A 13975-nucleotide genomic window follows, 5' to 3' on the forward strand; every position below is an offset into this window, starting at 1 on the left:
CCTTACCTCTCCTGGGTGGTTAACGAGAGTTGTGCTCAATTCTCTATCGTGTTAATAATATATTATGTATTGTTATCACTTTTCACTCTAAAACTGAAACAGAATAGTTATATGCATAAAAGTCATTTGTCCGTAATATTTATTGAAACATGTAAAATAAAACTTAACTTATAATATCGGTTTTAAGCCAAAAGAATTATAGTTTAATACATATATAGTGGATTACAAAGAATAAAATTGTAATTGGCATATCAAGTGTGAAATCTATACAGATAGAAATGTTAAATATAATAAACAATTTAAAAAGGAAAGTTATATACTTTGGGGTATTATTAGTAATTAGAGAAATACCATAGGAAGGATTTGCATTTTTTGAAGATAGAAATGTTTCGAAATTTCTTTTATGTAAGCGTAATATTTCTAATTACTCAATTTTGTACAAGTGTAAGACAAATGGTGCACAACATCATCGTATATCAAAATAATTCTGTGACAATTGACTGAGGTAGAAGTTGCCTATTAAGCGATGGACAAAGAAAGAAATTCAACGGATATTTATTTCTGACAGATCAGTCATAGAATGATGTCTTGAATGAAATTCGCGCAAGCGTATATCATTTATTTGAGTGCATGGTAACCTCCGGTTTATTCCGAACTAAGTTTCCTTGAAACATGTTTGTATTCTTGTAAAGTATCACATCATCCGGTTTGTATTTCGAACTATTACCGGAACTGCAAAATATGCTTTGTTAAAACATAAAACACAAGGAAAGTATAGAATACAGGATAAAACGTAACATATGTACTTAAATATTGGTGAATATATTTATATAGTTATTACGGTTTCTAGTACGCAGGAAAATATTATGACGATTTGTTCCTCAAAGCACTTAATTTTCTTGTGATAAATTTCATCTGTTTGCGAAAATAAGAATTCGACTACGAAATCTCTGATATGCAGAATCTACTCGTGCTTAAGTCAGAAGTCATAAAGTAATTAGGTTATTTAATTATATCATGGACTTTGCTGTGTAGAATAGAGAACGGTGAAATACGATATGGAAGTGCTTATCATCTGAAACACATTTTGCATATTTTTCTCACTGCATGTGCATGCTGCTTTGATGATTTTCATGTGAAGAAATTTTATAACATGACATAACATGAAATAATTTTACCGTGGCCGCTCTTTCCAGAGATAACACAGCCAGCCCACCAAAAACAAGGTAATTATTATTAGTGCCTCTTCGCAGCAGAAACAAAATTATCCTTTGTATATATAAAGGAGTTCTGTACCACTTACAGTTGTACCTGTCAAATGACAACTGATAAATAATCGTAAGAAAAGAGTAAAACAATTAGAAATATTTTCTACTACACACATTTATATAGTATATATGAAGCGAATCATTAAATAATATTATCCTGCTAAGTAATGTTCCTTACACATTGATAAATATATAATTATGGTGATCTGTGATCTTCTGTCCAGCATAATTGACGGAGAATATGTATACTAAAGGAGTGGCAGTAAGTGAAACATATGCCACATATTCCTCCGTGGTGCTTCTAAGCATTAGAGCCCGGTGAAGCTGGTGAAGATAATATAGATGGAATATTATATTTTTATAATTCCTTATTATACAACCATAAACGGATCATATCAGAAAACACATATAAAGTGGTTAGTAATTATCCAGTTTAGAGAAATTAGTTCCACTGACCCTGACTTTGTCAGATTTTGATATATGTATCATTCTATCAACTGATCTTCAAACTGTTTTAACCGTTGCTCGTTGTTTATTAAAAAATTATTAATTTCGTAACACACGCAAACACAACTGATTTAAGTTGGACAGCGCATTGTGTAGAAGTTGACTCCCCTAAACTGAATAATTTCCAAAATCTTAATGTCAATGAGAATTTAATATCAATAATGCGATAAACGTGAAAAATACGGAAAGATGCAATCACATCGTATCCTTTTTTTATTTGACTATCTTTTCTATTTAAAAATAAATATAAATTCAAATCAATTTAGGTCCGTAATAATTTTCACATTTTGTCGATTACTTTTTGATCTATAATTATATTGAATTTATATATCAGTATATATAAGTAATTTTCCTGAAATAATAAAAAGTACTTACTCCATAGAGATTGAGACTTAAGCTAATAATACAAACTATCATCATTATAAAAAATGTTCCCACGAAATTGGATGTTATTATATCACATAATCTTTAAAAAGAAAGAAGAATGTTTTTACATATCGCAATGCTTAATACCATTAAAATTATTAATATTAATTATATATCAAAATATTGCATATGACGATAGGACTATTACTGACTTTACTGCTTTGCGATGAATGTCTATGGCACGTACGATCTTCTTATAAAGTATAAAATTGTTCGACAAAACAGCATGGTGTAGTGTCGCAGTCTGCATTGCTTGATCAATACGATAACTGCAAGAAATAAATATTTTTCTGTGTTTTATTTATGTCCATCTCATATACAACTAATTAAGATTAATGTATATAAATGTATAAACCGCAAATGCAACTTTCTATTATAATGCAGTTAATTGTTTACCTGGCGATTCTAAATATTCCACAAATATATTTGATGCAGCCAAACAGCAATGTCCCTGTTGCCATACATCCAATTCCTCCTATAAAGATGGTTACGTCGAAGTGCAGCAAAATACAATAGTAATATTTTTCTTGATCGATAAAATATTCTCTCATAACATGTACCGTAAAATGTTCTTCAGACACATTTATGGACGTAAAAGTACGAAGAATTCGCGGGAAAACTGGTAGAAGACACGTAATACTTATGTTGGACACGATGCATACTGTATAACAACATTAAAAAAGACTGTTATATATTTGAGTAATACTGATATCTTATTTATTCTTTGCCTTTTTTGCATTTCCTTATTTCCAAATTCGAATAGAATGTGGATTGATATTAGAGAAATTGACTTTTGGAAAATGTCAGTACAATAGAATAAAATCTGCAATCAATAATTAACACGTTGTGTTTATTACACAAATTATAATGCAAGAAATAAAATGATAACAATATTGGATTGACTGGAAACAGTGCCAAACTGTTCTCGGAAAATGCAAACCCAAAACTTGGTAGTAAGAAGTAGAACAAAGCTTTGTGAACGCAGTTGACTTTTGGTAATGGGCTATTTACACGGCGCTGCTTTCATTCGTTTTGACCAACCTTCTTTATTCGTCAGCGAATTCGCTGGTAAAAACTTCTTCTAGACGCTCAATTTTTAATCGCTAGCGTTACAAATTTTGAATTCGCTGCGTCTTTAGTCACTACTATGAAGTTGAGCATGTTCAATTTTAACACTCTCGACTTAGCAGCAGCGTCAAGAGAAGCTGCGTGAGAAGACAGCAAGAACGATTTTTGACGCTTCTCGCTGGCTTCTTTTATTGCGCCAACTTCTTGTTCTCCAAGCTATTCCATCTCGGACAAAATTAGAAATTACTCTTCGCTAAAGGTGGACATGTTCAACTTCATAGCAGTGACTAAAGACGCCGCGAGTTCAAAATTTTGAACGCTAGCGTTTAAATTGAGCGTCTAGAAATTCTTCTACCAGCAAATTTGCTGGCGAATAAAGAAGCTTGCGATTGGCTATTCCCACAAAATTCTCGCTAAAACGCTGGCGACTTCACACTGTTTGCCAGCAACGTGTAAATGATTTAAATAATTTAACGCTAACGACTTTGTCAGCCGAAAATTCGCTCTGAAAAAGCGAGAAGTTGGCGATGAGAGAAGCCAGCGATAAGCGTCAAAAGGAGCTCCGTCTAAATCACGCTTAAGAATATATTGACACATGCTATTTGTAATGTAAAGTTTTTCCGATATATTCTATTTGACTAGTTAGAAAATAAATATAAAATAGCATCTTTGATTATAGAAATACGAAAATATTCAAACGAGGTATTCAATTGACCAATATGACTATCGTAGTTGTTTAATTTATGTCGTCACAGTAATTTATTTTTTACTTTTTACTTTACTACATTTAGTAAATTTCAATAAGCGTTCTTACATGAAAACATAATTGTAAAACGTTTCGCCCCGTTCCCGTATTGTTTTATGATAGCGATTTCACCTTCGTCTGTTAGCTCGTCACATATATATTGAAATTTCTCCAATAGACATCTTATCTATCATATTAATAATATATTATGTATTATTATTGTTTTTCACTCTAAAACGTAGACAGGATAGTTATATAGACAAAAGTCATTTTTCTGTAATATTTATTATAACGAGTAACATAAAACTTAACTTACAGTATCGACATTAAGCCAAAAGGAAGTGTATGTTAAAACATACATACTGGCATCCGATGTGTAGCATAAACTTTTAATTATCATTTCAGGTGTGCATTCTGTAGTTAGAAAGGTTGTCAACTATAATCAACAAGTTAAAAGTAAAGGTTATATATTATTTTTGTGTATAATTAGCAATAATAGTAAGTAATCGACTGTTAATATCACGAGAAAAAAGTGAATGTAATAAATTTGTTATTATTACCTATCCAAATGCTATATACATAATCTAATTAAAAGAGTGCGCAAAATTTATTAGAGTGGCCATAAATGAAAATCTATAATTATAATTATGAAAATTTATTGTGTACCAAACTGATTAAAGATATAAACATACCTGGACCAGGATAAAGCTAATAAAAATAACAAGAATCAAGAAAACATGAAAGTCAATTAGTTTTGTTCGACGATAAGGCCATAAAGCAACTGCACGCAAAAGCATTTTATTTAGACTAAAATGCTGATCGACAACGCAGATCGTCATTCTGCGATCATCAAGGAACGTTTGACTGAGAAATACCAAATGAGGGGTTTGCGTTTTGTTTCAGATAGATATTTTAAAATTTCTTTTCTATAACGTACTATTACTAATTGCTCAATTTTGCATAAGTATAAGCCAAATGATGCACAATATCATAGCAGTGTCAAAATAACTGTGTGACAATTGACTGGGGTATAAGTCGACTATTACGCGATCGATATAATGGAGAAAGTAATTCAGCGGATGTTTATTTCCCACCCAGAAGAAGAGTTATAAAATATCTCTCTCAAATTCCACGCAAGCGCAGATCGTGTTTTCTGTAATATTGTATTTTCGCAAGTTTCATTCAAGTCTAGGCCCTTGTGAGATACGGTTGTACTCTTGAAAGGTGTATCGATCCATGAATTTCGTTTTTTATTGCAATGCGAATGTATCTTTGCTATCGTAAAGTATTATTATGCAGAATTTCTTGTATTGCAGCTAAAGTAATATTTAAGAAAATTGACTCCCACTAAAGTACATATATTCATTTTATTATACGTTTAACTATTACATGTTGCATTATCTACTAAGTGATAATATTTTTAACGTTAAATAATTTTTTAAATAGTTTCTCCAAACATGGATTTGTTTTTAATATTTCATTTGTGAAAAAATTGATTAGGAATTGATTAAAGAACTCAGACATAAAAGATGTTTTAATGTTGAGTATAGATGTATGTACGTATGGAAGTGTATCTAGTATTAAAATTTTGTACACGCTTGTAACTGGGTGAGGAAATAAAAACAGAAAGAAAAATACCTGTTTGTTATCATATATTTTATCTTTGGTGCACTTTGGACATACTTGTGCACATACAAGTATAACGCATTTTGTTGTATAATTACTGTCGTATAATTACTGTATCGTATGTATGTTGCAGCATGTGGTTCCGTAAATATTTGTTGAGTAAACGCATTATGCTGACTGTCTGATCTGTAAACATATCGCGTATTCAGAAGTTCGTAGGGAATGAAAAAGATTCATTAGTAAGCAGAAACTTTTGCCTAGTAAAAAAAACCGCGCAATCTTACGTGAGAGAAATAATGGCGGCATGCAACAGAGAAAGAAAATGTGATGGAAAAGAATTCATCCGCAAAGAAATTAGACGATTGAATGACAGTGTGAAAAAAATCTACATATCTGTCGAAGAAGAAATGAATAGAAAAATGAGGCGACGAGCCATAATGAAGATGATACATGCAATCGAGCGAGAAAGTGCGGAGCGTGCAGAATGAAGAATAGAACAATTAATCAGAGGCGTAGGCACCAGCGTCATCAAAGAAAAAAGACACAGAAGTCAGACAAGTCCAAAGACGCGTTGCAAGAGAAACACATAATGAAACGAAGAAATCGGCGTAATAGAGAAGAAATCACACAACGAGTGAGAAGTCGGCGAAGAGGAATTATTGAAGAATTAGGAACACACCGGCATGAGAAAAAGAGGTTGGACATGGGCGAAGAAACATCAGAGGCGACCAGATAATGATGACGCGCGTTCACCAGGATAACGAGCCAGGATCTCTGCCGCCCTCGCAGTACAGAATGCGGCCAGGCTTCTGCGTGCACGCGGTTAATCAGCTTTCAAATTGGCGCGCGACTGGTACACGCGACTCGGTGCTGATCAGTGCGCATGGACCATGCCACGCCAGTGAGGTATGTACTAAACGGATCTCGATGCTGATCTCATCTACCTTACTTTGTATTGTCTATTTCATCTTATGTCTCCCTCACTGTTGGTTTAACAAAGCCTGAAATTGTCTCTTCTAATTTCTGTCGCATTCTTTATCAGAATTTGTTATTTGCGTTCGCGAAGATGCACACTGAGGACTCGAGAATGCTAATTTTCTTTACATCAAACTGCATCAAGCTACAATAAGCACAGATTTATAGATTCACTGTGCGTATATCTTACAATGTGAGCATCGCAAAACCGCTCTCTTATTTCCTCTCATCATTAAAAATTCGTTATTTATAGGCAGATAAAGAAATTTTTCTCGGTGTCAGCTTGAGGCTTTCATGTTCTTACCCCTCCTGAGTTCGGTCAGTGAGAGTTGTGCAAAATTCCGCCCATGCCCGTCCCCGTACTTCCTCCGTCCCTGACGCTTCCGTCGTCGTAAGCGCGCGCGGAATCGTTCGAAAATGAATTCGATGCCGGAACGAATAATATACGCCGCTCTCGACACGTGCCCAAGAAAACAATTTTTTGCCGTCGTTCTCCGGCGAAGGTCTTCATACATATAGTATAGATATGTATGCGTACGTATCATACATCGTCGCGTCCGGTAGCTGGGGCGACGCCGACGCGCCGGTATGCGAGGAACGATCCCGGCCGAAGACAGCGGGATAATAAAAACCGGGTGAATCGGCCTGGCACCTCGCGTTGCGATTGGTCGCCGTCCCGTGGTCGACCCTTACCCCGAAAATTAGTCAGGATTCCAGGAAACAGTGTCCGCCCTCCTCGTACCCCGCGAACCGGGGTGACTCCCCTGTTACTTGTACCTTCGCCATTTATTTTGTTTACACCGCGTACCGCGCCGCTGTCGCTCGCTCGCTCGCCTCCTGCTCGCTTGCTTGTTCGCCCGCGCCGATTACAACCGCGGGTTACAGCGCTGCCGCCGATCGAGTTGGACGGCAGCAGCGGCGTGGACGGGGACCGCAGATCCGGGACGAAAAGACAGAGACCAACCGGTGGGACCAGAACCAGGCCCCGGCGGTATACCACACGTCCTCGATAGTCCGACGCAGTGTTGTCGTCGTTGTGCAGGTCAGTTCGCGTCCTCGGACGGCAGTGATGTGTGAAGTGTACTCCGACATCAGATAGATCCCTCTTGGATACCTCCAGGTATCCCTTTCGAGCTACGTGATTTCATAGATATCTCCCAGCGCAAGCACTGCGACGAGCGCTTCTACCTGCATCCAGACAGGAACACTATTTTCTTACGTGCCCTCCTTATTCTTATGTGATCTCCGAGTGCCCTTCGGGTATTTCAAATCGACGGTTTCACGCATACGCGCTGACACTGCTGCGAATCCTCCGATGATTCGTGCGCTTCCTACGATTTGCACGTCCGGCTGGTCTGATGTCAGTTAGTTCGCGCTGAACGATACGATAACCAGTGTGTATCTGGAAATTATACAGAAGTAGAAATATAGTCGGGTATACTCAGGTACTTTGATGATATCTTCCACATCGCCTGACTGGAGTGCGCGTGCGCATTCAGTCGGACACCTCATCTTCGACTTTGAAGGAACTCCGTTTCTCCCTGATTTCTTGGGGTTTAAGACTCCGCAGAAAAGAAATCGAACGAAGTTATGAGCCTGCAAATGGCACGCCAATTTTGCGGAAGGAATCCTTCGCGCGGATACCTTCCCGTAATGTCGGAGCAGAAGAAACGTGCTTCGTTTTCTTACTTTGACATCGTATTATTGCATTATACGTCCGGGCACACATAATTCAAGGGTTGCTGACAAATTAGAGAGATCTCATAGTTCGTTTAATGGTCGTCGAACTCGTGCTGAACCTCCCTTGTGCCTGTTCGTAATGTATAAAATTACGTCTACGTGACTCCTCGTGATTGGTATTGCCTACGTGATGTTTACCTTTTTTTCGTGCAGACTGTGAGCCATGCAGGAGCAAACAAGCTGTTTCTTATTCGGAATAATGAAGGAATTTCGGCGAATTTGCTGCATACGCAAGCGTTAAATTTTGCAAACGTACATAATGCCGTGAGAATAATCGATTAAAATTATATTTGTTTTCTCCGTGTAGATTCCCAGCTACCTAACTCCAAAGATAGGAGAAGACATTCATCATAGGAGACGCTCACACGTAAATCGTGCGCTCACTCCGGGAATTTACTCCGATGATCCATCAGGTTGCTGTTCTGTACACATGGACACTCAGTATTGACGATGACGTTCACGTGATCGTGATGGATCATCGCGAAAGACGGAAACCGCACGTGAAAATAAATTCCAACGTGCGCCGACAATGAAGCAAGTGCGCTGAACAAGCCGGGAAGCGCGAAAACCCGAAACCTCCGTGTCCTTCGAAAATTATATCCACGCGAAATAATTCGAAGTTACAGAGCAGATGAACTTACAAGTAGACAAAATAGTTTATGTAAAACTCCGTTACATACCGAAACAATAGCGTTAATTTGATGGTACCGCCTACGTTGGCCGGATGTAATATCTTTAGATGTCTTTAGATCTCTTTAGTTTGCGCACATCTCACCTATCACATGAGACTCCTATTAGAACGTGTTCAATTTCTGTTTTAGCAGCGTCGCGACGTGGGGGAGGTAGACGGAGGCGGAGGCCTCGGTAGACGACAGGATGAGGCCCGACGAGATGGTGATGGTGAACAATGGCGAGCAACGGCGAGCGGCTGAAACCATGTCGGAGACATCCGAGGGCACGGCGACCACCAGCGTGTCCGGTAAATCCGGCTTCGAGAGTCGCGAGGAACTGCGCGATGTCGCCGCTCTGTTGGGCATCAGCGACCCTGAGGACCTGCACCAGGAGCGCTTCCGCGTAGATCGCCGCAAGCTGGAACAGATGCTTCTCGGTGAGTTCGCGCGGTACTTCCTGGATTCGTCGAGTGCGTCGTGTGGAATGGCAAAATTGTATAATGAAATTTTCCCGTCTTGCTAGTCAGCTTAAACGTTTGATCAAATATAATAAAAATATTTAAAAGAGAGCTTGATGAAAGAGAGAAGTGGAAATGTTACGTGTGTGAACGTAAGTCATAGGTATTAATTAATTTCACGTTGGCGACAGTTTTCTCTATTTCTCTAAGCTGCAGGATGGAATTGAGTGTTTAAGCATTGATATATCGGAACGTGCTTTTGGCCTGGCATGCGTAAAGTCGATTGTACATATACATATAAGACGGGATACAAGTATTCATAGAAAGTAGATTAAAATGGATAGATAATCATGATGAATTTCATTGACTGAAATCAAGCGGACTACATAGATTGATCGAGTTCGTTTATCGTAACATTAAATGTATAAGTTGTCATGTGTCCGTCTGTCATGGGGCTGCCGCACTTTCTCCGATCGCATATCAGATTACGAGAGAAGGCGGTTATCAAAGAAAGTCGAGCTGTATTAACAGTTAAGCGCTAACAGTGGCAAGTGGAGTCAACGATTTACCGAGACAATGTCATTATTTTGCAAAGAGAATGTCATTATTTTTCGAAGAGACTTTTGACTCGAGCGCGTGTATTTGGCCGAATTTAGCGGTAGGCTGCGGCCGTCCTTATTTTGATTTCCATTTTTCTGACACCACGATTCGAGGTCGACCTCAGCGTCGTGTCCAAAGCGCTAAATCATGACTAGAATACGGGGCCACGGTCCTGACAATAACTTCGCCTTTATATATCTCGTGCTTAACCTTTCCCTGTTCTTACACACACCAAGCACTCCAGTGTCCTTTATCGCTTTCATTGCTTCTGGATTGCCCATAACACTCGAGAAGCAGAACGGGTCCGCGCGCTCAGTATCTACTTTCGCTTTCCCGTCGAATGTAGACTCGATTCCTAAAACGTCAGCTTTTCGCATCGGCGAAAGCATGCGCGGTTCGTGAAAAACTTCCCGATCAAGCGAAAGTAAAGAGCAATATAATACTGAAGCAATGAAACTGAAATTTCAAACATTTCTTAAAATTCTCTCTATCATTCATTCGTCTATAATACGAGTGTTTTAGTACCGTTATGGTATTCATCTATCTGTCATGTATAAATATTAGTTAATTCGATAAGAAAGAAAGATTCTGCTGCAACCTAATTAATCAAACATCTACAAGCCCGAAAGAAAAAAGATATAAAACATTGCAGCGGTTTTAGCCATTCGTAATGACTGGCAGAATTTAATCGCGGTTCTTTTATTTTTCAAATATTCATGTTTATTTGAATGTCAAATCGATGAGTCTGATTAGATTGATCAGTGAGATGTAATAGTAGTTTCCACTCATTTCGTTACTACTACTTGCATTCGCGAATATATCCGAAACCACATGATTTAAATAGACAGCTTGTTTGTAAACGGGATTACATAGCAACTGTCAAGTCCCGTATGTTTTTGGATCTTGTTATACCGTCCGGCCAAATCACGATGTAATGGTTTTATATCCTTCTCGTTCATCAAACGCACACATTTCTATGAATTTTCGCGATCTTACACCGAAACGCGCGAATATGGAAATACGTGATTATTTAGATTATTTAACTTATCCCGATTATGCTGAGATTGCATCATGTATATGCGCGGACGTGCAATAAAATGAAGATAGATTAAGGGGAAGAGGAAAAATAAATCTCCATGCTCGAAAGACCGTATTTTAATTTTCTCTTTGCATTTGCAGGTGATGTCAAATCGGCAGACACGTTCTTCCATAGCGTGAGTTTTTTTTCTTTCTTTTTTTACGATCGATTATTATTAATACCTTTCGCGAAAATTGCAAAATAGCATTTTGCATAATAAGAAATTTTTAGTTATTTTTAATATATATTTCACAAGATCTCACATTTCTTAGTCGCAATCATTGAAATGTGTTTTTGCTGCTTTTGCAATTTTTGCGATTGACGTCATTTTCTAAGAACTTAAAAAGAATTGAAAAGGTGCGATGAAGATTAATAGCACCTAATTAATAGTGTATTCTACGTTCAGTAACATCATTAAAGTTGAAAGATCAAAGACGAAAATTGTCACTTTGTGCTTGCTCTATTCGCGATACAAAAGATGAAGTCCCATCGTGAAGATTTCGTTGATCGATTAGCGAGAACTTTCTACCTGACGACGACACGTAAGATAAATCAGGATAGCACATGATGCAACTCCTTTCTCTCAACTACAAAAGATCTTTCCTGGTGCTAGATCGGTAAAAGTTTCTGCCATCGGTACCGTCTTATTTTTATTATGTTCTAAGAAACTGTTTCGAAAGATGTAACGATACATATGATTACTTTATCAGAGAAATCTAATTTTTCGAAACTGAATAAATGAATTATAATATAAATAAATTACCAAATGCTTTAATCGCAGAATAAATTTCGACAAAACCGATTTACGTAATGCAGTTGAGTCTAAACAATTATATCCTCAAGGATATTCTTCACATGATCATTTGTGGATACATTACAGTTTACTTGTTTTATACTACTGCAACAAATGCCATTGGCAATATCAATGGACTTAACGAAAGGAAATATTGCTTTCCAATTGTCGTACTTAAATCACCATCGGAACGATTACAAGTAATACGCGTAATTTCTGTAACTTTCACCAAGCAGGAAGCAAACGTACAGACGCACGATTATGATAGGTGAGCTCTTCATTTAATTGCTGTAATAATCGTTCCGTACGCAAAGACGGAAGAGCCGGCTGCCAAACAACGGAATTAAATTTCTCTTTTTTCGCACGACGATATTTACGAGAGAAGGTTCACAATCGACCTCCACCGAGAAGCGGAAATTCTTGTCTTCCATGGTGTATCGACGATGGTGACACGAAGGGAAAAGGGATTTATGGAAACGGTTCCACCGATATGACCGACTTTGAAGTCAAAGAGCAGCCGATGTAGGCGGAGGCGTCTTTCTCGCTTGAGGCGGCGTCGCACCGACCTTGCGATTATGCGAAAGTGAAAGAGGCTATTTTTATGTATTTTTGCCGTTTACGTCGCAACTTGTGATAACTTACATTGCGTCGTGCGAGTTGCAAACTATTCACGTCTGTTCGCGCGATACAAATTCTTTACCGATAACGACGTTACGATACCGCCAGTTTTTTTCCTTTCGCAATTTCGACAAATCAAAGTCGTCGGGTGTAATTTTTACACATTGTCTTGTTATTGAAGTTTTGTTTAATTCGATTTGACTGAGTTTGATCTGTACAGTTTAATTATTCTCATTCTTTTCGTGGCTCGTCGGTTATGAAGAGGACGATAATAAATTGGCGAAGGTGTTTAAACAATGTGGATATTTAAAAAACTTTGTTAAGAAATGAGAAATAATTAGAAAATAATTTAGACGTTAATGATTAAGAATCTTTTAATCAAGAAATTAAAATATTGATTTTTTTACATTTTTGCACGTAATACAATGTCAAATCTAAAGTTGCATATCAAATTAAGTCCTTGCTGAATCAACATTGGTGGAGAGATCGAGAAGTATTTGATATCTTACTAGAAAACATTGAAATGTCGAGGTAGAAACAGGGGTAACCACCTCGCGCGTTTTTACGGAAGAATCGATAGTAATCGATTTCTCGAATGCGATGACAACGCGCGAAAAATCTCGATTACGGCGCGGAGAAATTCGCGCGAATGGACGAGCGAGTGCGAGCAGGGAAACTCGTTCTCTCCTTCGTTTTCTTCCTCGTGATAACGTAACTCGAAATTATAATCGTAGCGAAATGAACTCGCAACAGGAAGCTCGCGATCGGACGTAACACTATATACTTTCTCCGTTTACTCTCCTCATCTCTCTCTCTCTCTCTCTCTCTCGCTCTCGCTCACGTGATATCTCGAGAAAACCAATCGACAAATTGCGATTGGAGGTGAATTGCGATTGTCACAGGAATGAAAGAATAATTAAGGAATTACGTAAGTAATCGCCACGGCACGTGATTCGGGAAATATTGACAATCTAGTAACAAAGTGTTACATTTAATTAAATAATTAATTTAATTAAATACGCGGTTCGAGTTAGGTTCGAGGGAATAGTTTCGATGAAACTGAAAGAAGTAGTAATTTCCGCTAGGAGACGAGCACGCATCCACTCGTACATGATATGTTTTCTAACAATACTAAAAATACGCAATTTATTATAAGATTCAATTAATAACGCGTTATTACAGAATAATACTTGCATCGATATATTATACTTATATATATTTAATTATGTGTGTATATGCACACGTTAATTCTGGAAAGGATTTTTATTTCTGTGCAGCCAGAAATATAAAGCAATCTGAAAAGAAATTAACATTTAATCGGTAAAACGAACAACTCCAGGATCCCCTTAACGGTATCAAAGTCGCAGAGATGAATTAAAACTTTACTAGAAGCTCGCAACGA

General features: G+C 37.6%; 2 protein-coding genes across 8 annotated transcripts in view; one reads left to right on the forward strand and one right to left on the reverse strand.

The window, feature by feature from the left end:
* Nucleotides 1-13975, forward strand: part of LOC105285165 (protein bicaudal C homolog 1-B) — a 40458-nt gene that overhangs the window by 459 nt on the left and 26024 nt on the right. Inside the window, exons 1-3 of one of the 6 annotated variants that reach the window (XM_011349177.3) lie at nucleotides 6460-6546; nucleotides 9177-9463; nucleotides 11264-11298. In XM_011349177.3, the coding sequence (XP_011347479.1) occupies nucleotides 9232-9463; nucleotides 11264-11298 (267 nt within the window). In that variant the 5' untranslated portion in view covers nucleotides 6460-6546; nucleotides 9177-9231. Of the gene's footprint in view, nucleotides 1-5773; nucleotides 9464-11263; nucleotides 11299-13975 lie in introns of those variants that run through there. The other 5 variants (XM_011349175.2, XM_011349176.2, XM_026970305.1 and 2 more) reach the window with 5 other exon arrangements.
* LOC105285164 lies at nucleotides 388-4876 on the reverse strand. 2 transcript variants are annotated; one of them, XM_026970334.1, is made up of 9 exons: nucleotides 4707-4876; nucleotides 4331-4450; nucleotides 4084-4201; nucleotides 2598-2862; nucleotides 2354-2470; nucleotides 2151-2241; nucleotides 1447-1592; nucleotides 1179-1311; nucleotides 388-1075 (listed from the first exon to the last, which is right to left on the reverse strand). In XM_026970334.1, the coding sequence occupies exons 1-9, from the start codon at nucleotides 4851-4853 to the stop codon at nucleotides 1016-1018; spliced, it is 1197 nt and encodes a 398-aa protein (XP_026826135.1). In that variant the 5' UTR covers nucleotides 4854-4876; the 3' UTR covers nucleotides 388-1015. The 2 variants fall into 2 exon arrangements, with proteins under 2 accessions (XP_026826135.1, XP_026826134.1); XM_026970333.1 differs by having other exon boundaries at nucleotides 388-1311.

Source organism: Ooceraea biroi, chromosome 6 (genome assembly GCF_003672135.1).
Source record: "Ooceraea biroi isolate clonal line C1 chromosome 6, Obir_v5.4, whole genome shotgun sequence".
Classification (NCBI taxonomy): Eukaryota; Metazoa; Arthropoda; class Insecta; order Hymenoptera; family Formicidae; genus Ooceraea; species Ooceraea biroi.

Excerpts from the sequence above, each read along its gene's own strand:
- LOC105285164 (XM_026970333.1), bottom strand. The coding sequence starts at position 4,853 with ATGACGATCTGCGTTGTCGATCAGCATTTTAGTCTAAATAAAATGCTT. Across the intron at positions 2,863-4,083 it reads TTTTACAATTATGTTTTCAT|TATGCATCGTGTCCAACATA; the intron begins GTAAGAACGCTT and ends GTTGTTATACAG. Across the intron at positions 2,242-2,353 it reads ATTCATCGCAAAGCAGTAAA|ATTATGTGATATAATAACAT; the intron begins GTCAGTAATAGT and ends TTCTTTTTAAAG.